This window comes from Xenia sp. Carnegie-2017, unplaced genomic scaffold, assembly GCF_021976095.1.
Source record: "Xenia sp. Carnegie-2017 unplaced genomic scaffold, XeniaSp_v1 HiC_scaffold_24, whole genome shotgun sequence".
Taxonomy (NCBI): Eukaryota; Metazoa; Cnidaria; class Anthozoa; order Malacalcyonacea; family Xeniidae; genus Xenia; species Xenia sp. Carnegie-2017.
The window spans coordinates 14213677-14234954 of NW_025813487.1; the positions used below are offsets into that span (position 1 = coordinate 14213677).

At 35.1% G+C, this 21278-nt stretch overlaps 3 protein-coding genes across 3 annotated transcripts in view; 2 read left to right on the forward strand and 1 right to left on the reverse strand.

The window, feature by feature from the left end:
* LOC124451938 overlaps window positions 1-1278 on the forward strand; it is a 30804-nt gene extending 29526 nt beyond the window's left edge. Inside the window, 2 exon segments of the mRNA XM_047002538.1 lie at window positions 23-52; window positions 123-1278. Of these exon segments, the coding sequence (XP_046858494.1) occupies window positions 23-52; window positions 123-209 (117 nt within the window). The 3' untranslated portion in view covers window positions 210-1278.
* A 752-nt stretch (window positions 1279-2030) lies between these two features.
* On the forward strand, window positions 2031-12442 carry LOC124451939 (rab GTPase-activating protein 22-like). The gene is made up of 10 exons (XM_047002539.1): window positions 2031-2723; window positions 3602-3677; window positions 4740-4959; window positions 5972-6075; window positions 6723-6784; window positions 7307-7453; window positions 8106-8196; window positions 9519-9676; window positions 10373-10514; window positions 10627-12442. Exons 1-10 carry the CDS (start codon window positions 2507-2509, stop codon window positions 10739-10741), a joined length of 1332 nt encoding a protein of 443 aa, XP_046858495.1. The 5' UTR covers window positions 2031-2506; the 3' UTR covers window positions 10742-12442.
* Window positions 12443-18134: 5692 nt separating this feature from the next.
* On the reverse strand, window positions 18135-20492 carry LOC124451941 (leucine-rich melanocyte differentiation-associated protein-like). The gene is made up of 3 exons (XM_047002540.1): window positions 20109-20492; window positions 18852-19112; window positions 18135-18437 (listed from the first exon to the last, which is right to left on the reverse strand). Exons 1-3 carry the CDS (start codon window positions 20264-20266, stop codon window positions 18290-18292), a joined length of 567 nt encoding a protein of 188 aa, XP_046858496.1. The 5' UTR covers window positions 20267-20492; the 3' UTR covers window positions 18135-18289.
* Window positions 20493-21278: the final 786 nt, after the last annotated feature.

Below are 21278 nucleotides of genomic sequence, written 5' to 3' on the forward strand. Positions count from 1 at the left end.
ATTTTTCTTCCTTGCGTTTCAGGAACAATTAAAGCAACAAGCGAAAGAAAAGGTGATTATAATATAAATCCACCGCGGCAGTGTTGGTCAATGAATACATCGTTTTGCTCGTTTCATTACAGCGCCAGAACATCGCAAACCAAAGACCTGAGATGAATACAACACATCGGCGTTCAACCATGAAGAGTGCCGTGTGTTCAGTGATGTAGGTGGAGTAAACACTGAGGATGTGTTTGACCCTACAGACCTGGGCACGAGCTGGTCTTTTGAATCCAAACTGCCATAGAATCTGATCTTTAAGGCAAGTGAAATGTTCTGAAAGGCAGTGTATCCTCTTGCGACCCGATAGAGAAGAAAGTTTAACAAAACCGAATCATCAGCGCTATTAAGTATAATAGAGCTATTTTTGACGAAAATGGATGTAAAAAAGCGAAATACTTTTGCTATTTGTATTTATAGTTCAGCTAGGCTGAATGCGATTTTTTGTAGATACTATTTGTAACTCTTTTTAACGACCATACAAGAATGTGTAAAAAAATTTTCGTAAATTCCGGCATAGGAAACGTCTCTTTTTAGTACGACCGTACGTTTTTTTTTTTTTGTTAATTTTTCGTTTTAGAAAAATGTGCATTTGATTGCGAGTACATAACTTCGTGTATTTTACACGTCCTGTGCTCATGTATGCTGTGATGAAGCTATTCTTCGTGTTAAAGTGTGAATGTCAACCATCATGCAATGCGCGAGTAATCAGCCATTTTTCAAAGCACGAAATTAACTGGCAAGAGTAGTAGAGATGTAACACCGTGGTTGCCTCAAGTTCTATTGTTCTAGTACGACGAATTTATCAGAATTAAACCTATTCAAATTCAAAGACGACTTAGCTTGTCGTCTGTAGTGGTACTTGTACTAACATTCCCGTATTTTGTGCTTGAAATCAAAAAGTCAACACAAAGCATTCCCAACAATTCGTTAACACCATCTCTGACACTGTGTGAAGCACTGACTAAAACGTTTCGGCAAAACAAAGCTAAACTATTGTAGTTTGGTTACTGTAGTAGTATTTGATGTATGTGATTCTACAATCGTTTTACTATTTCTTGTAAAAGAGGATATGTAACTGAAATTATCCGAGTCATCATGAAATACAATGAGATCCCGTATGAAAATAAACATATGCGCGCAATGCACGATGGTTGATACTCTTTGAAGTAATTGGATGAAAATATTCTCTAATTGTAAATATATTTTTAGAATTACATCAATTGAATTGACCGTGTACAGGCATCGTAAGTTGAGAAAAGCACTTAGTCCTAGAAAATGCTGGCAAAGTTGCATTATGTCAGGCATGGAGGGTGCGCCTTTGCTGGGTGCAGCCTTTGCCAAACGATTAAGGCAAAGCATGTGTGTTTAATGGGAGCAAACTTCCAAAAATATACCAATCATAGTAAAAGGTAAGAGAATTTAAAAAAATGTCTGTCGACATCGAACTTTCAGATCTTTGGAAAGGTGGAACTTTTTGAAACTTCATCTTTGTTTGAGACAGTCTTTATGCGTTTGTTCACAGTACCTTCGTCGTTATGTTTACAATTGAAGAACATTAGCAACCTGGCAAGTTGTTGTCCAGTTGATATAAACCAACAAAACAGCCGATTTTTACCATTCCTCGATGGTTATGGTAAGGTAATGCTACGAGGGAAAACGAGAACCTGTTGACGAGTGCTTGTCTCATTGTTTAAGTACAATGATATTAAGTTTCCAAAGATGTAAATATTCGAACCTGAATCTCTCGTTACCAGTGCTCCTTGCCAACACTCATTCTCTGCACTTTCCTATTTCCGTTCAGTGTGCACCCGATTCGAAAAAATGCATTTTCATCTTCTATTCGTTCATTTAAAACATATCACAACCGATGCAAGAAAATGCATTCGCTGAACACGAAACAGTCTAATGTCTATTCCATGATAGGCGATTCTGTCAGTGACTTCTATCCTTTGCCTACTAAACGAGCTGTATTTCCACGATGCTTCAGAATGCGAATGTCACTTTCGGTTCTCATCCCGGATGTCTGTTCCCAACACAGGAAACTACCTCGGAGGCTGCTGTGGTGAAGGTAAAATGTTAATACAGCAGTGTATTTCTCACAATGAAACGATGGAACGGAACAAAGGACTCACTTTACATAAACTTTTATCTATGGATGAATATTGTCATTGTTATGCAGTCAGATGGGCTCTAGTCTTCTAGTCATTGGTGGTCATAGCCCATAGGAGATGTTGGTAGATGGTCATTGTCATTGACCATCGTCACAATTCATCGTCACATGGTCATATGATATAGTTCGTACTTTTTGTCAACGATGATGCATTTTCCAATCGGGTGTTAAAGACCAGCGGAAGGGGAAAAGAAAGGAAACATGAGCGATGGCAACGAGTGACGAGAATTGGTTTCTTGACTTGTTTACAATGACTTATTTAGAAACATAACGACATTGGGCGCTTTCATTCTCATGTATACATTGGTTGTAGATTTTATGAATTTTCAGGCGGCAGTGTCTGAGAGTCGCAATCCCAAACGGGTGCCATTGGCACCAACGTCTGATAGAATACAATCAGATTCTAGAGTCGAAAGAGCCACTCCGTTGTGCGAAAATGAATGGCGTTCCTTCTTCAACGACGATGGGCGCATTTTAAACGAATCTGCATTGAGGAAAGCAATATTTAAAGGTACGCTTGATCCGTGCTGCTTTTCTACTTTAAGACTATTGAGAGTTCATGATCAAAACATTGCAAAGTTTCTCGGATATTTCAAAAGCAGAAATGTCACTTTATTGCATCAGAAATGTTTAAGAAACTCCCACTCTGTGATGCTGATGACAATGACAAAGAATATGGTTATGTTGTTGGGTTCTTTTGTTGTGTGAAACTGTTTGAAGTTTAAGTTTAAATCATCATAGTTGGTCATACATTATAGCCATGGTCATATGATCACAGTCTTTAGTCAATGTTTGTTTTACGATCAGGGGCAGGTTGCTTGAAGCCTGGATATCATTATCCATTGGATGGTAAAAATTTTCAAACTTGTAAAAACATGTTTATATTTTACTTACGACAAAGAAATTTTATAATCTTTGAAACAATATTTTAATTGATTGCTCATTTGGAATCTTACATTTTTTGCTTTTTAAAGGTTTTATAAAACTTTAAAAAAAAATTTTATCCAATGGAAAGCAGCATCCAGGTTTCATGCAACTGGCCCTGGAATAGTTGTAGAGTACCCCACCGAATACTTATTTACCTGCATGCCCGACCCAAACCCCAACCTTATTCCCTAATGATAACCTAGCCTTATTATTATTGGAAGTTTGCATGGTTGAGTACAGTGAAAGTATTCCCTTCAATCATAGAGTATAGACATTGTTATAGAGTTATTTCTTCATTTGATATTCAGTCATTCAATATAGACATCTTTATAGAGTTATGGCTGCTATTTTACAGTTGTAGGGCATAGACATTGTTATATAGATTCATAGTCATTGTTTTACAGTCATAAGCTATTGATATTGTCCAAATAAAAAATTTGTTTCTTGTTTATTTTTGTCTAGGTGGCATAAGCAGCTCAATCCGATCCGAAGTCTGGATGTTTCTATTTGGATTTTATTCTTTTAGCTCGACCTCAAGGTATTTTTGTTCATTTATTTCAAATGTTTTGCCCAGACATAAATGTTTTCATTTCTCAAGTATGCACACCTTAGTACTACTTTGAAAAACCTTATTTTGAAGTCTGACACTTTTTGTGTGATTAATAAGCTTTTCTTCCTTGTGACCTAAACACACTGATGTAGCCATAGCCATTGTCTGACCATGACAGTATGGTCGTCTTAATACTAGTGTCCCCATAACAGTTGTCTGACCATGACAGTATAATTGTCTTAATACTAGTGTCACCATAGCCATTGTCTGACCATGACAGTATGGTTGTCTTAATACTAGTGTCACCATAACAGTTGTCTGACCATGACAGTATAATTGTCTTAATACTAGTGTCACCATAGCCATTGTCTGACCATGACAGTATGGTTGTCTTAATACTAGTGTCACCATAACAGTTGTCTGACCATGACAGTATAATTGTCTTAATACTAGTGTCACCATAGCCATTGTCTGACCATGACAGTATGGTTGTCTTAATACTAGTGTCACCATAACAGTTGTCTGACCATGACAGTATAATTGTTTTAATACTAGTGTCACCATAGCCATTGTCTGACCATGACAGTATGGTTGTCTTAATACTAGTGTCCCCATAGCCATTGTCTGACCATGACAGTATAATTGTTTTAATACTAGTGTCACCATAGCCATTGTCTGACCATGACAGTATGGTTGTCTTAATACTAGTTTCCCCATAGCCATTATCTGACCATGACAGTATGGTCATCTTAACACTAGTGTCACCATAACCGTTTTCTGACCATGACAGTAATGTCATCTTAGTACCAGCGTCACCATTACAAATGTCTGACCATGAAAGTATTGTTGCCATAGCAGTAATGTGATCATAACGTAGATCGTACTCTACCTTAAATGATCTTAACATACAAGAGTAAATTTGACAATCGTAAATTTGAAAATAATACTGTTTTCAATGTGTATGAGCAACTTGAATTTAGAAGAACTAAAAAATGCTCGCTCATGTTTTTCTCGGCTTTCCGTAATGCTTGCAACATCGTCTTCGTTTAGGGAAAGGGAAGTTATAACGATAGAACGTGAAGTACAATACGAAGTTTTAAAGGAGAAATGGAATAAAGAGATAGAAAATGCTCTCGATAAAGACGACGAACGTGAGAGATTCTTCAATCCCGCTTATTGTTCAAAGAAGGACATAGATTTAAATAGTGACAAAAGATGCTTGTCTGTTGAACTACAGCAACAGTCGATGTTTGCAAAGATTGAAGCACAGGTTGGTAATCACGTCATGCTGCTTACGTCATTCGTGACGTGTGCCGGAATTCAATGCTGAACACATTTAAAGACCAATGATCGCACGCGTTGTATTGTTTTTATTTTATAAAATCATAAGTGCTTATATACTATGTATAGAAGCTATATGCTCAAACAACTATTTCTCATCCTCCACTGTTCCACATAAATACAATACGGGCCTGATTACATGAGCCCGGCTGGCCGTGATTCGAAATGCTTTTGACAAATGGAAAAGGTTCAATACTCATCATCAGATAAATATTTTGCGCAATTTTACAATATTCTTATTTAATGACTACGCAAACATTTAAAATTTAAACAACCAATTTGGCCTGATTTCAGAATTACAACAGGAATGACTTGGGGCGCTTAACAAACCGTTGTAATTTCTACGCTTGAAGATTTGCTCCCTTTCAGTTCATTGAAATCATTTCACGCCTCACTTAATGCCGTTTAGCCGGGATCATGTAAACAGCCCCTAAAAGACGCTTGCCTTAGGGGCTGTTCACATGAGCCCGGTAGCCAGGACTCAGCAAAGCATTAAATCATTTTGGCAAATGGAAAAGATTAAATACTTCTCTACAAAAAACTTATTTGAGCGAATTCTCTATGCTATGACTTTGCAAATTCGCAAAACCTTTAAAATGAAAAAAAATAATTTAGCCTGATTTGAAAATTACAACTAAAACGACATATGACGCTTAAGGGAAAGATTGTAAGTTTTGTGCTTGAACTTTTAGCTCCTTTCAATAACTCAAAATTGTTTCACGCCTCGCTAAATCCCGGTTATCGGGCTCATGTGAACAGCCCCCTAGCGAGTTGGTATGCTAAGACTTCTGTATGATATCTTACTGTTAAAACGTAGAAGATGACGTGATAAAATTTACAGTTTTAATTCATTCCATTTAACAAGACTCGCATTTAGCAAATCTTTCCTCACAATTGATTTTGTCTCAATCCCGTCTTCGCTTCAACGCGTATATTTTCAGATAAATGTTAACAAAAAGACGATAAATGTCTCGCAGATGCGCCATCATCTGCGAACGATAGACAAAGATGTACCAAGAACGGATCGGAACTTGAAATTTTATCAGTAAGTGCAAGGCAACTACTGATGACTTTCATTTCATCTAGGGCGCCCATGGTTACCATGGTAACATGTAAGTATTGCCAGTGGTGTGAAATCGAAGCGGGTGTAAATGAGTTGTGAAAGTCAATGAAACACCCGATTCGAACGTTGTAACCAGTAAGTTGTTTTGTTAGCAAGAAATTCATGAAATTGTTTAAGGTTGGACGAGGGGTTATCACTGGGGGTAATGGCTTGGGTCCAGTACATCGTGTATTCAAAAGCAACAATCCTAATAGCTATTGGGAATTATCAATATCGACTTTATTGAGTTACAACGTTCGAATCTGTTGAATGTACAGTGAAATGAATAGTGTGACCCACGTGACAGTCGATAAAGAATTAATGTCCAAGTTGAAGTCAGTAAAGATGGGTGGATTGAGATAGTATAAATCATGAGTCAAGAAAGGGGCTCAAGGGAGTTGTGGTTGAGTGGGTAGTGCAAGTAGACGTGAGTGAAAGAGGCTGCGTTAAAAAGACTGGGATCGAGTGGTTTTGATTATTGGGGGATTATTAGATCTTCAATCATCATACATTGTCACATTTTCTTGCTTTTTTTTTGAATTTCGACTTCAGCAGATGTTTTCATAACAGTATTATTTGTCGACTTGTAGAGATCCGAAAAACCTCGTCGCTTTAAGAAATATTCTTCTCACTTATGTTGCATTTTCGCCAGGTTAGTGCGCAAGTTTTTTCTCCTTTTTTGACGGCCATTTTATGAAATATCGAATATCGAACGGGCCTTAAAGAATCGTATGCAGCGTGCCCATACATGCAATTGTTTTAAAAAGATTTGGTCTCATCAGATGAGCGTGGACTCTCCCACCCGCTTTATATAGTTACCAACTTCACAACAGGGGGGGGAGTGCTTAAGTTCATCGTATTGTTAGCTCTGCAGGATTATTGAATCGCAATTAAGATCATAAAGCCAAACTACTCAATTAGCACCTACCTGAGTCGTTTAGGAAAACACCCCCCTGCTAAACTATGTCGAAATGCTGTCGTTCCCAGTGGCGCTGGCTTGGGAAGCACCCTAAAATATCACTCCACGTACAATACTTACTATATCATACTTCTAACATTTTATAAGAAGTTCTTTTCAAGACTACAGTATGGAAAATATTGGAGACGATTTCTCCCCGTATTGTCTTCCCTGGTTAGACTGCAGCAACACTGATCTTAACGTTCTAAACTATAGATATCGGATACACGCAAGGAATGAACGATCTCGTCAGCAGGTTTCATGTTGTCCTCAAATCCGAGTATAAAACCTACTTTTGTTTTTTAAATTTCATGGAAAGAGTCGAGAAAGAGTTTCTGGAAGACGGCATGATTAACAAATTAGGTATGTATCAAATTAGGTATGTGTCAAATTAGGTATGTGTTAAAGAATGGTCTCAATTATTATCACTGTGGCTGCAGTTAATGATTTATTGCAAAATGACGGTCGAGACCAGTATAAAAGCAGGAGTAGGCTGTCATTATATAGTGCCTATATCACCCTCAGGGAAATAATCTATTTAGATATAGTTCACGATTTCAAGAACATTTGCAATATATTTTATAAGACGAAAGTTTGATCTTCCTTGACTTTTTGGGTCTCAAAGTTGGCATTTTTCTTGTTTGACCGCGAGGGGCTGTGACTGGGTCTAGTTCACCGAACGTGACGTACATTGGAGAACACGATTATTTCTTACTGCTAATTCTGCAATGTGATGTCATAACGATGTCATTTATTTAGTGAAACTATGTTCGCTTTCTCCAAAAAAAAACACAATTCTATTGAAGTTTTTATCGAGCCATTTTAATTGTCTTTTTGTACATGGCAAAGTAGAAAACTTTGTAATAAAATTTGGTGTTGTAACTAATTTGAATGATTGAACAACGAAGCAGTAACGGCAAACAGTTACTCATGACTTTTTTAAAGACTGCAAATGGCGCTTGTCCTTAGCTATAAGAATGTAACACGATATTAATGGCCACTTTACCTGTTGTAGAACTTATTCGGGTGTTACTGAAAAAAATGGACCCGGAATTATATGATTTTTTCGACAGTCTTGATGTGAAAGAAATGTTATTTTGTCATAGGTGAGTTTGATTTTATGAATTTATGAAGATAAGACGGTTAGCGAAGTTTCTGATGATAAAAATAATCAGGAATTTCTATGGAGCTATTTGTAGAAAAAGAAGATATCTTATGTAACAGTCATAGATGTTAAGTTTAAAGTTTAAAACTGTGCTTTAAATGAAGTTATCTTTCGTAACAGTCTAAGATTTTAAGTTTAATGTTTAAATCTGGGCTTTAGATGGAGTTATCTTTTGTTACAATCATAGATTTTAAGTTTAATGTTTAAAACTGTGCTTTAGTTGGAGTTATCTTTTCTTACAGTCATAGATGTTAATTTTAATGTTTAAAACTGTGCTTTAGATGGAGTTATCTTTTGTTACAGTCATAGATTTTAAGTTTAATGTTTAAAACTGGGCTTTAGTTGGAGTTATCTTTTCTTACAGTCATAGATGTTAATTTTAATGTTTAAAACTGTGCTTTAGATGGAGTTATCTTTTGTTACAGTCATAGATTTTAAGTTTAATGTTTAAAACTGGGCTTTAGATGGAGTTATCTTTTGTTACAGTCATAGATTTTAAGTTTAATGTTTAAAACTGGGCTTTAGATGGAGTTATCTTTGTTACAGTCATAGATTTTAAGTTTAATGTTTAAAACTGGGCTTTAGATGGAGTTATCTTTTGTTACAGTCATAGATTTTAAGTTTAATGTTTAAAACTGTGCTTTAGATGGAGTTATCTTTTGTTACAATCATAGATGTTAAGTTTAATGTTTAAAACTGGGCTTTAGATGGAGTTATCTTTTGTTACAGTCATAGATTTTAAGTTTAATGTTTAAAACTGTGCTTTAGTTGGAGTTATCTTTTGTTACAGTCAAAGATGTTAAGTTTAATGTTTAAAACAGGTCTTTAAATAGAGTTAGCTATCATTGAAAACCGTCCTAAATCTTAGTACGACGTTTAACGCTATGACCTAGAACCCAATCTACTATATATCTAACTCCGCCAAAATTCTATAGTTAAGAGTGAGGCAAGCCGCCATCTTAAAAGGTGCCAAAACTGACAATATTTACAACTAATATCTGCTTTTCCTGAGTTGATATACATTTGCAAAGTTGATAGTCTAGGTTTGATTCTTTAAATGTTTGATAGAATGGGTTTTTAAAATTTGTCTTAACTTATTTTTCATTTTGAGTTTTGCTTTTTGCCATCTTTCAAGATGGCGTCCTTGCCTCACCTTGACACAGTAGTTAGACATCTAGAGGATTGGGTTCTAAATCATTGGTTTAACGTGTCTTTCATCACATTCACGCACATATTTACTAATGTCAAGTATTGTTTTATCAGATGGCTTTTGTTGAACTTCAAACGAGAGTTCGACTATGAGGATTCGTTGAGGATTTTCGAAATAATCAGCAGTCATCATCTCGAGCTTTGGTCTTTGGAGGCGGAAAAGGAAAGACGACACAAACGCGCCGAGGAGCTAAGAAGTGAAGGTTACACACGTAAGAAATGATATTTTTATGGGTTTTTTTTATCGACACGTATGCCGATGAACGTTAGTGCGATATATTTACATCAGATGAAGATATCGGAGATAAAACATTTGTTTATAAACATTTTATTGTTAACATCACATAATACTTAAAGTATTGACATCAGATCACTCTTGATGATGTATAGTTTGATTAGAGTTTATGGGGGACTCGATTTTAATAATCAGATCACTCCAGGACTCAAGTTTCAACATCAGATCACTTCTGATGAAGACATTAGACTGGAGTATATAGGGACTCAAGTTTCAACATCAGATCACTACTGATGAAGACACTAGACTGGAGTATATAAGAACTCAAGTTTCAACATCAGATCACTCCTGATGAAGACATTACACTGGAGTAAATGAGAACTCAAATTTCAACATCAAATCACTCGTGATGAAGACACTAGACTGGAGTATATAAGAACACAAGTTTCAACATCAGATCACTCCTGATGAAGACAGTAGACCGACGTTCATAAGGACTTGGGTTTTGACATCAGTCCTAGAAAAGACATTAGACTCTAGTTTTAACGCCATGTCATTCTATAGAAAAGTTTTGAAGAAACAAAAATTCTATTGTGGAAATGCTTTTATAGAATCATTACGAAGAATGATGTGGGCAACACCTCTTTTTTGACAAAAATTTCTTTGTATATAGACCGACATTCGTTCACAGTGAAATCCGTCGTCAATCCAGAGTTCACGTTCGATCTGTTTGTTTGTCTGGCCATATTGGTCTCCTATCGTTCTGAACTAAGCAAATGCGCTGATCTTTCAATGATTTACAATGCTGTGAATTGGTAAGTTGTTACGTTTTGACGCCTTTCACGCGTTCTTTTTCAGATTTAAACGTGCTTTTAACGCACGCGATTTTTTGCGCTCAAAAGTGATCGAATTTCTTGTTTTCCATAGTTTATCCATGAATCTCAATTTGGATAAGATGCTCGCCAAGGCCGAGTCGTTATTCCTCGCCTATTGTCGTAATTCAGTCGTTGACTGCTTTCAGGTCGTTGGGCTGAAAGAGTAATGTATCTTGTCAGCATCGCCAAGGCCAAGTCGTTATTCCTCGCCTATTGTCGTAATTCAGTCGTATACTGCTTTCAGGTCGTTGGGCTGAAATAGTAATGCATCTTGTCAGCATTGCTTGATTTAAGAAAGGGTTTTTGAAATGAAATTTGGCATTTTTATGCCACGACGCCGTTTGTACTTTGATTGCAATAAAGTATATATATTATTGCAACGTTCATAATTTAATTTGAGTGGAGACTAAAGTAACTCGAAGTGTGTAGAGGAATGAGAGTGTACGATGGGTAGAGTGACCTTAAACACCGGCCAGGCGCGTGTTTTTGCACGTACATTTCAGCATTTAATTCTGGAGCATTGAGAATTAACGTTTGTCTTACCTCATACCGTGGAGTCAGAGGTTATTTTCAGTCTCAGACACTTATATGTATAAAGATAACGCAACTTAGTGCTTGCTTGAAGCCAGGCGGCTGCCATATTGGACTATCCACTTTTTCAGAGTGTTATATACGTTTTATATAACAAACTGCTACTCTTGCATTTATTTTGGATCATGCGAATTACTCTCGGGACAAAAAAGAATTGTGATGATAAGCCTATAACAGAACGGTTTTAAGCAAAAACTCATGTTCTCTAAATTTCTTATGGAAATCTTCATACGTTGTTTAAATATCATAATAAACGATTTGGCATGATTTCAGTAATATAAATTAACAAAAAATACAAATCACGAGAAAAATTCATTATAAAATATATACTAGACGTGGATAGTCCAATATGGCCGCCACTGTCAAAAGCTGGCTTCAAAATTTTCTAGGCACCAGAATTAGGTTACGTTATCCAGTATTTTTATATATCAGTGGTCTCAGATGAAAGGGTGAGTGTCAAAGTAATTTGTTTTAGTTTGAGCTATACCAAAGTATAGAGAACATACAGTAGAGTCACACCATTGAATTTTTTCGTGCCACGCATATCTTATTACGTATGTGATTACCATATAGGCAGCTAGTAAATTGCATTTTGTGACCAAAGGATTGAAGAAATGGCAAACGGCAGCCAGTTGCACAGCGAAGTGGCCCTACTGTATATTCCTATACTATGGCTATACCATGCCTCTCCACGCCTTCGCCTTTCTCTCCTATATAAATTACGAACGCTCCATACTAATGAATGTTTATTGATGCAGTCCAAGAACAATTAATAAGAGAAACATTTTGTGTAAGTAAAAAGTGAGGGGACGGGTTTCGTCGAACATTATGACTTGCATTATGCTGTTTCCGTGTATATTAATGTTTGTAAATACTTTGTCGATGTTTTTCATTGCATTTTCTTCGTTTCAAAGTCTCGTTGATTGAAGAAATAAGAAACATTTTTCTTGTTTGTATGGAGATATAGAAACACGCGTGGAAACGCGCGGGAAAGTTTGAGAGAAACGAGAAATCGGTTGGCATAATACGAAAGAAATATTCCTTTATAAAATGGCTTTTTAAAAACAATATTGAAGAGATAAATTTATCGATTTTAGTTACGTATTGTTTATATTTTTGCCTTTAAATGTTAAATCTAGCAACATGGGTTTATGGAACATTCGAGCAATCAACGCTAGTGTTTTTCAAAGGCTACTTTATTAATATTTTTAATCCATATTCTCCCTCATTACTACCATACAACATGTGTTAACAATTAAATGTCTTACTACACCAAAGGACTACTCTTCCAATGCTTATTTTCGCTAATGTTTATGAAATAAAACAATGCAGATGGTTTTATAGCCTCAACAGCTTCATTTCTTAATATGTTTACAGAAAAGCGTTTTGGCTGTTAAATCATAGTTGAAATATTGTACTTGTTATAAATCATATTGCAATTAAGTAAGGTGGCAACATGGTTATCACAACATGGTTATCACAACATGGTTATGGCAACATGGTTATGGAAACATGGTTATGGCAACATGGTTATTGCAACATGGTTATGGCTACATGGTTATCACAACATGGTTATCACAACATGGTTATCACAACATGGTTATGGCTACATGGTTATCACAACATGGTTCTCACAACATGGTTATCACAACATGGTTATGGCAACATGGTTATGGAAACATGGTTATCACAACATGGTTATTGCAACATGGTTATGGCAACATGGTTATTGCAACATGGTTATGGCTACATGGTTATCACAACATAGTTATCACAACATGGTTATCAATACATGGTTATCACAACATGGTTATGAAAACATGGTTATGGCTACATGGTTATCACAACATAGTCATCACAACATGGTTATGGAAACATGGTTATGGCAACATGGTTATCACAACATGGTTATCACAACATGGTTATCACAACATGGTTATCACAACATGGGTATGGCAACATTGTTATGGCAACATGGTTATTGCAACATGGTTATCACAACATGGTTATGGCAACATGTTTATGGCATATGGTTATGGCAATATGGTTATCACAACATAGGTATGACAACATAGTTATGGCAACATGGTTATCACAACATGGTTATGGCTACATGGTTATGGAAACATGGTTATGGCAACATGGTTATCACAACATGGTTATGGCTACATGGTTATCACAACATGGTTATGGCTACATGGTTATCACAACATGGTTATGGCTACATGGTTATCACAACATGGTTATGGCTACATGGTTATCACAACATGGTTATGGCTACATGGTTATCACAACATGGTTATGGCTACATGGTTATCACAACATGGTTATGGCTACATGGTTATCACAACATGGTTATCACAACATGGTTATCACAACATGGTTATGGCTACATGGTTATCACAACATGGTTCTCACAACATGGTTATCACAACATGGTTATGGCAACATGGTTATGGAAACATGGTTATCACAACATGGTTATTGCAACATGGTTATGGCAACATGGTTATTGCAACATGGTTATGGCTACATGGTTATCACAACATAGTTATCACAACATGGTTATCAATACATGGTTATCACAACATGGTTATGAAAACATGGTTATGGCTACATGGTTATCACAACATAGTCATCACAACATGGTTATGGAAACATGGTTATGGCAACATGGTTATCACAACATGGTTATCACAACATGGTTATGGAAACATGGTTATCACAACATGGGTATGGCAACATTGTTATGGCAACATGGTTATTGCAACATGGTTATCACAACATGGTTATGGCAACATGTTTATGGCATATGGTTATGGCAATATGGTTATCACAACATAGGTATGACAACATAGTTATGGCAACATGGTTATCACAACATGGTTATGGCTACATGGTTATGGAAACATGGTTATGGCAACATGGTTATCACAACATGGTTATGGCTACATGGTTATCACAACATGGTTATGGCTACATGGTTATCACAACATGGTTATGGCTACATGGTTATCACAACATGGTTATGGCTACATGGTTATCACAACATGGTTATGGCTACATGGTTATCACAACATGGTTATGGCTACATGGTTATGGCAACATGGTTATCACAACATGGTTATGGCAACATGGTTATCACTTATCATGGTGCATCGTCAAACACTTTCACGACATTATAGTCTTTGCATTTTCACACACTTTGACGCCAAAGAGTATTATCTTTGCATTTTCACATATTTTCACACCAAAGACTAGAGTCTTTGCATTTTCACACACATTCACATCAAAAACAAAAGTCTTTGCATATTCACACACTTTCACTATAATCTTTGCATTTTTACACACTTTCACGACAAAGACTATAGTCTTTGCATTTTCACACACTTTCACACTAAAGACTATAGTCTTTGCATTTCCACACATTTTTACTTTAAAGACTATAGTCTTTGCATTTTCACACACATTCACATCAAAGACTATCGTCTTTGCATTTTAACACACTTTCACGAAATAGACTATCGTCTTTTATTTTCACACGTTTTTACGCCAAAGTCTTTAGTCTTTTTCCTTTTACACACTTTACACCAAAGACTATAATCATTGAATATTAACAAATTTTGACACTATAGACTATACTCTTTGCAATTTCACACATTTTGACACTAAAGACTATAGTCCTTGAATTTTCACACACTTTCACTCCAAAGACTATCGTCTTTGCATTTTCACACCCTTTTACATTAAAGAATCTTAACTTTGCATTTTTACACAGTTTTACATCAAAGACTATAGTCTTTGTCTTTGAAAACACTTTCACACAAGAGACTATAGTCTTTGCATTTTCACACACTTTCACGCCAAAGATTATAATCTTTGCATTTTTACACACTTTCACCCCAAAAACTATAATCTTTTCATTTTAAAACATTTTGACACTAAAGACTATAGTCTTTGCATTTTGCCGCATTTTGACACTAAAGACTATAATCTTTGCATTTCACAAATTTTTACGACAAAGACTATAGTCTTTGCATTTTTACTTACTTTTGCGTCGAAGACTATAGTCTTTGTCTTTTTAAACACTTTCATACAAAAGACTATAGTCTTTGCATTTTCACACATTTTCATGACAAAGATTATAGTCTTTGCATTTTTAAACATTTTCACACTAAAGACTATAGTCTTTGCATTCTCAAACATTTTTACATTAAAGAATATATTCTTTGCATTTTTACACACATTCACACCAAAGACTATAGTCTTTGTATTTTAACACATTTTGACACTAAAAACTATACTCTTTGCATTTTCACACATTTTGACACTAAAGACTATACTCTTTGCATTTTCACACGTTTTGACACTAAACAATATAGTCTTTGAATTTTCACACACTTTCATGCAAAGACTACCATCTTTGCATTTTTACACTATTTTATGCCAAAGACTATAGTCTTTGCATCTTCACAAATTTTCGTACCAAAGACTATAGTCTTTGTATTTTCACACATTTTCATGCCAAAGACCATAGTCTTTGCATTTTCACACATTTTCATGTCAAAGACTATAGTCTTTGTATCTTCACACATTTACATACCTTAGACTATAGTCTTTGCATTTTCACACATTTTCACAGCAAAGACTATAGTCTGCATTATCACACACATTCACATCAAAGACTATAGTCTTTGCATTTTAACACACTTTCACGCAATAGGCTATCGTCTTTAATTTTCACACACTTTTACGCCAAAGACTATCGTCTTCGCCTTTTCACACACTTTCACGCCAAAGAGTATAGTCTTCGTATTTTCACATATTTTCATGCCAAAGACTATAGTCTTTGTATTTTTACACATTTTGACACTAAAAACTATACTCTTTGCATTTTCACACATTTTGACACTAAACAATATAGTCTTTGAATTTTTACACACTTTCATGCAAAGACTACCATGCTTGCATTTTTACACTATTTTATGCCAAAGACTATAGTCTTTGCATCTTCACAAATTTTCGTACCAAAGACTATAGTCTTTGTATTTTCACACATTTTCATGCCAAAGACCATAGTTTTTGCATTTTCACACATTTTCATGTCAAAGACTATAGTCTTTGTACCTTCACACATTTACATACCTTAGACTATAGTCTTTGCATTTTCACACATTTTCACAGCAAAGACTATAGTCTTGCATTATCACATTCACATCAAAGACTATAGTCTTTGCATTTTAACACACTTTCACGCAATAGGCTATCGTCTTTAATTTTCACACACTTTTACGCCAAAGACTATCGTCTTCGCCTTTTCACACACTTTCACGCCAAAGAGTCTTATAGTCTTCGTATTTTCACATATTTTCATGCCAAAGACTATAGTCATTGCATTTTCACACATTTTCATAATAAAGGCTATAGTCTTTGCATTTTCACACATTTTCATGCCAAAGACTATAGCCTTCGCATTTTAACACATTTTCATACCAAAGACTATAGTCTTTGAATTTTCACACACTTTCATGCAGACTACCATCCTTGCATTTTCACCTATTTTCATGTCAACGACTATAGTTTTTTATCTTCACACATTTACATACCAAAGACTATAGTCTTTTCATTTTCACACATTTACATGCCAAAGACTATAGTCTTTGTTTTTCATACATTTTCATGCTAAGACTATAGTCTTTATTTTCATGTCAAAGACTATAGACTTTGCACTTTTAACACACTTTATGACAAAGATTATAGTCTTAGCATTTTCAAACACTTTCACGACAAAGACTATAGTCTTTGCATTTTCGCACATTTTCATTACAAAGACTATAGTGTTTGCATTTTCACACATTTTTACGCCACAGACTATAGTCTTTGCATTTTCACATCTTTGCATTTTCACACACTTTGACACCAAAAACTATATTCTTTGCTTTTCACACTCTTTCACGACAAAGACTATAGTTGAATGAAGATATGATCTTCGCACTTTGCTGGACAATTTAAGCAATTGTCTGATTAACCTAAAAAATACAGGTGACTCAACTGGATTCAAACCTATGACCTTTGCGGTGCCGGTGCAGTGCTCTAACCAACTGAGCTATGAAGTCACATAGTGGAGAGCAGGCCAATATGTTGCGCTAATGTTTTCCCGTTAAAGGAATGTAATATGAAAGATTGTTATATGCATTGACTGTAGTCTTTGGTTGGTAAATGTGTGAAAATGTAAAGACTATAGTCTTTGGCACGAAAATGTGTGAAAATTCAAAGACTATAGTCTTTGGTATGTAAATGGTTGAAAATGCAAAGACTATAGTCTTTGGCATGAAAATGTGTGAAAATGTAAAGATCATAGTCTTTGGCATGAAAATGTGTGAAAATGCAAAGACTATAGTCTTTAGCATGAAAATGTGTGAAAATGCAAAGGATATAGTCTTTGGCATGAAAATGTGTGAAAATGTAAAGACTGTAGTCTTTGGCATGAAAATGTGTGAAAATGCAAAGACTAATATCTTTGGCATGAAAATGTGTGAAAATTTAAGGGCTATAGTCTTTTGCCATAAAAATGTGTGAAAATGTAAAGACTATAGTCTTTGGCATGTAAATGTGTAAAAATGCAGACTATAGTCTTTGGCATGAAAATGTGTAAAAATGCAGACTACAGTCTTTGGCATGAAAATGTGTGAAAATGTAAAGAGTGTAGTCATTGGCGTGAAAATGTGATGACTATAGTCCTTGGCATGAAAATGTGTGAAAATTGAAAGACTATAGTCTTTTTGGATGAAAATGTGATAAAATGTAAAGACTATAGTCCTTGGCATGTAAATGTGTGAAAATGTAAAGACCATAGTCTTTGGCATGAAATGTGTGAAAAGGTAAAGACTATAGTCTTTGGCATGAAAATGTGTGAAAATGAAAAAACTATAGTCTTTGTCGTGAAAGAGTGTGAAAATGCAAAGACTATTTTACTTGCTGCTGCTATCATCCTTTATTTATATATAGATGAATCCTTTCTGTTTAAATGAAGTCATTTTACTTGCTACTGCTATCATCCTTTAATTATATATAGATGAATCTTTTCTGTTTAAAAATGCAATATATTTCTCCCCATACGATGTTCATAATGTTCTGTTGCTATGTATTTGCCCTTTTTTTCTCATTTGTCTCCGCTTTCCGTAGACTTTCATAGCTTCTCGACGTTCCTGGGCAGTCACTGCTATCCCATCCAAAACTTCAAGTTTCTCAAAGGAACTGATAACAAAATGCCTGCAATGTAAATAAGTCAGTTACATCAGCAATATAAAAACACATCCTAAAAGTAAACACATTCCAAGTGATGAAGTAGATGACTTATTTCTTTTGCAAAACTACATCCGATTTACATGCTACAGTTATATCAGCATCTTAATGAATGGTAAGTCAATTAATCTTTGTAGATGTAGATCATCCTTGTTAGTGCAGTCGAAAATACAATGTTCCAGCGTAAAAACCAAGTTTAAACCTTGCTTATTGACTTTTTCCTAACATATTTTATATAATTCTACATAGATGCAATCATTGTCTTGCTATAAGTGTACCAAGAATAATACTTAATGTGATATATAAAAATAATCAATTGAGCCAATTATTCCATGACAGCAGATATTGCCAAGCAGACTGTGAATTAAGCACGATGGCTACCTGTAGTCTTTGTATAAACTGTAAGTTCCACCATTAAAATAACTTGGCGATGCCTTGTTGTTGATCATGCTTAGGTATCTCAAATTTGGATAGCTCTTGGAGATAGTTTCGATAAAAATACTAAGATTTGTGATTTGATTATGGTTGACCCATAAAATCTCTACTGTGTCCAAAGCAGGAAAGGTTGTCCTTGCTGATAGCAAATTGTGGTCTAAAATGATCGTGTTTAGTTTGATAAAGCCACTTAGTGACTTCATGTCGCTGAAGGCATGGTTAAGGAAAACATGAAGTAAGCCTGGAACTTCAAATTGTCTTATATGTTCATAAGGTTTTATGAGAAGGGGAGCCTTGAATACTATAGTAATTCACTTTTTAATTTGTACAAATAAAGACTATAAATTTGAGGAGAATATTATTGAGATGTGGATGGAATTGTTTTACTCCTGCCAATGTCACCATTAAAGGGTAATGTTTCCCTCGTATTTATGTGCCAGTTTGTAAGCAATGTTTCCATGTTGTAGCAGCACAAGGGTCATTAGACATTTTAAATAAAAAACTTATTGTTTATTCCAAATGCCTCACGACTACTAAGAAATCATGGAAACACTGTAAATGGTAATAGCTTAAAAATTGTAAAAGCGAAAAATTTATGTACAACCAAACCAGATTAATTAGACATTTAAAATAAACAACAAATTTTTTTAATACAAACATGTTTTAACTTATTATTAAGTCACCTTCAGTATATAAATATCTAATATGTTGTTTAATTTACAGTGTTAAATACACCATAGATTATCATATGAAATAATACAAAATTAAAATCATAAATCCTATTAGATATTTTACACTGTAAATATTTTTATGCTTCATTCATATGCGGAAAATGAATTATTGTTAAGTCGAAACATGATTATAATATTAAATTGAAATGAAGATATGATCTTCGCACTTTGCTGGACAATTTAAGCAATTGTCTCATGAACCTGAAAAATTCAGGTGACTCAACGGGATGATCCTGTTGAGTCACCTGAATTTTTCAGGTTCATAAGACAATTGCTTAAATTGTCCAGCAAAGTGCGAAGATCATATCTTCATTTAATTTCAAAACACCGCACTGCATATAACAATCTTTCATATAATATTAAAATTGTTGTGTATTTTAAATGCCTAACAACAATGTTCCTTATAATTTTCTTCAATCTATTCATGTAACAAAGCCTTTTGAAAATCTAACAAAGCCTTTTGAAAAGATACAAGAACTTGTTATAACTCAGGTCAAGTTCGGTCGCCGAGTCGCCGTATTTTTCAACAAAACGATGAGGGACTTCGGTGCATTCGCCATAAGCGAGCGAAATTCTTTCTGGTCTCTTCGAGTCCCGTGGATCAAAAAAGCGGCCAAACTTTCTGCTCATATCTATTGCGACGATATAAATTTGACTATGTGTTCTTGAAGTTAAATATTTCTCATGAATCCATTACAGTAGTCGTTAAACGAAGAAAATGAATTTAACGTTATCGACCATTTTCCAAAGTCCTGAAGTGTCCTGCACACAGTACAAATACAAAACTTCATGAGAACGACATGATTTCTCGTCGTAGTCAAAAGCAAACGTCGACCTCAAATGTCGTCACGAAACAGGCATACTTAACATTGATGCGCATGTGCAGAGCAATGAGGGTACCTTAGTGCAGAGCCCTGAGTTATAAGAGTTGGGACATCTATTGTTATCCGTTTAGCTTACGTTGATTGGGCAATATTGATCACCTGATCAATTTCCGCCATTTTGGTTCCTAGTTTTGAAATTTTAGCTTGTGTTTATATAGCAATTGCTGCTAGTAATACAGTATTTTGAGATAATATTGCGTTTTTTCATGGATAAGTGTGTAATAACTGATTGTTGAAGGCTACTAAATGTCATTACATATCGCATAAATCGAGGATTACGAAAAAAATGAAAGAAATGCCTTTACGTCGAACTTACGAAATTTGATTGCGTATGGTGATTGTTGTGCTGAACTGCTTTTGATATAAGGTTCAATTAACTGACTCAAGTAGAGAAACATTTTGGGCCAAATAACATTGCAAAGTTCGTGCTGATGCAGTTTCAATAGTTTTCTTACTCCAAAGCTTGTTTTTTAATCGAAGATGATTTCTCATTATGTTCTGAAATTGGTCAATCTACAAACCTCTCAATTCTCAGTCACTTCCATACTAAAACAACTACACCAAATCACAGAAACTCTTATGATTTTCCATGTTGTATTTTGTATTTTTAGTTCATCATTTAAAAATGAAGTAATTATAATTAGGATATTCAATGAAACAGCTGAGTACATTATATTTTTGGTATTGAATTGTACAAATGTACCCTACTTCTGTAGCTCAAAGTAGAACATTACTTCTCTTCTAGACTTGTTGATATT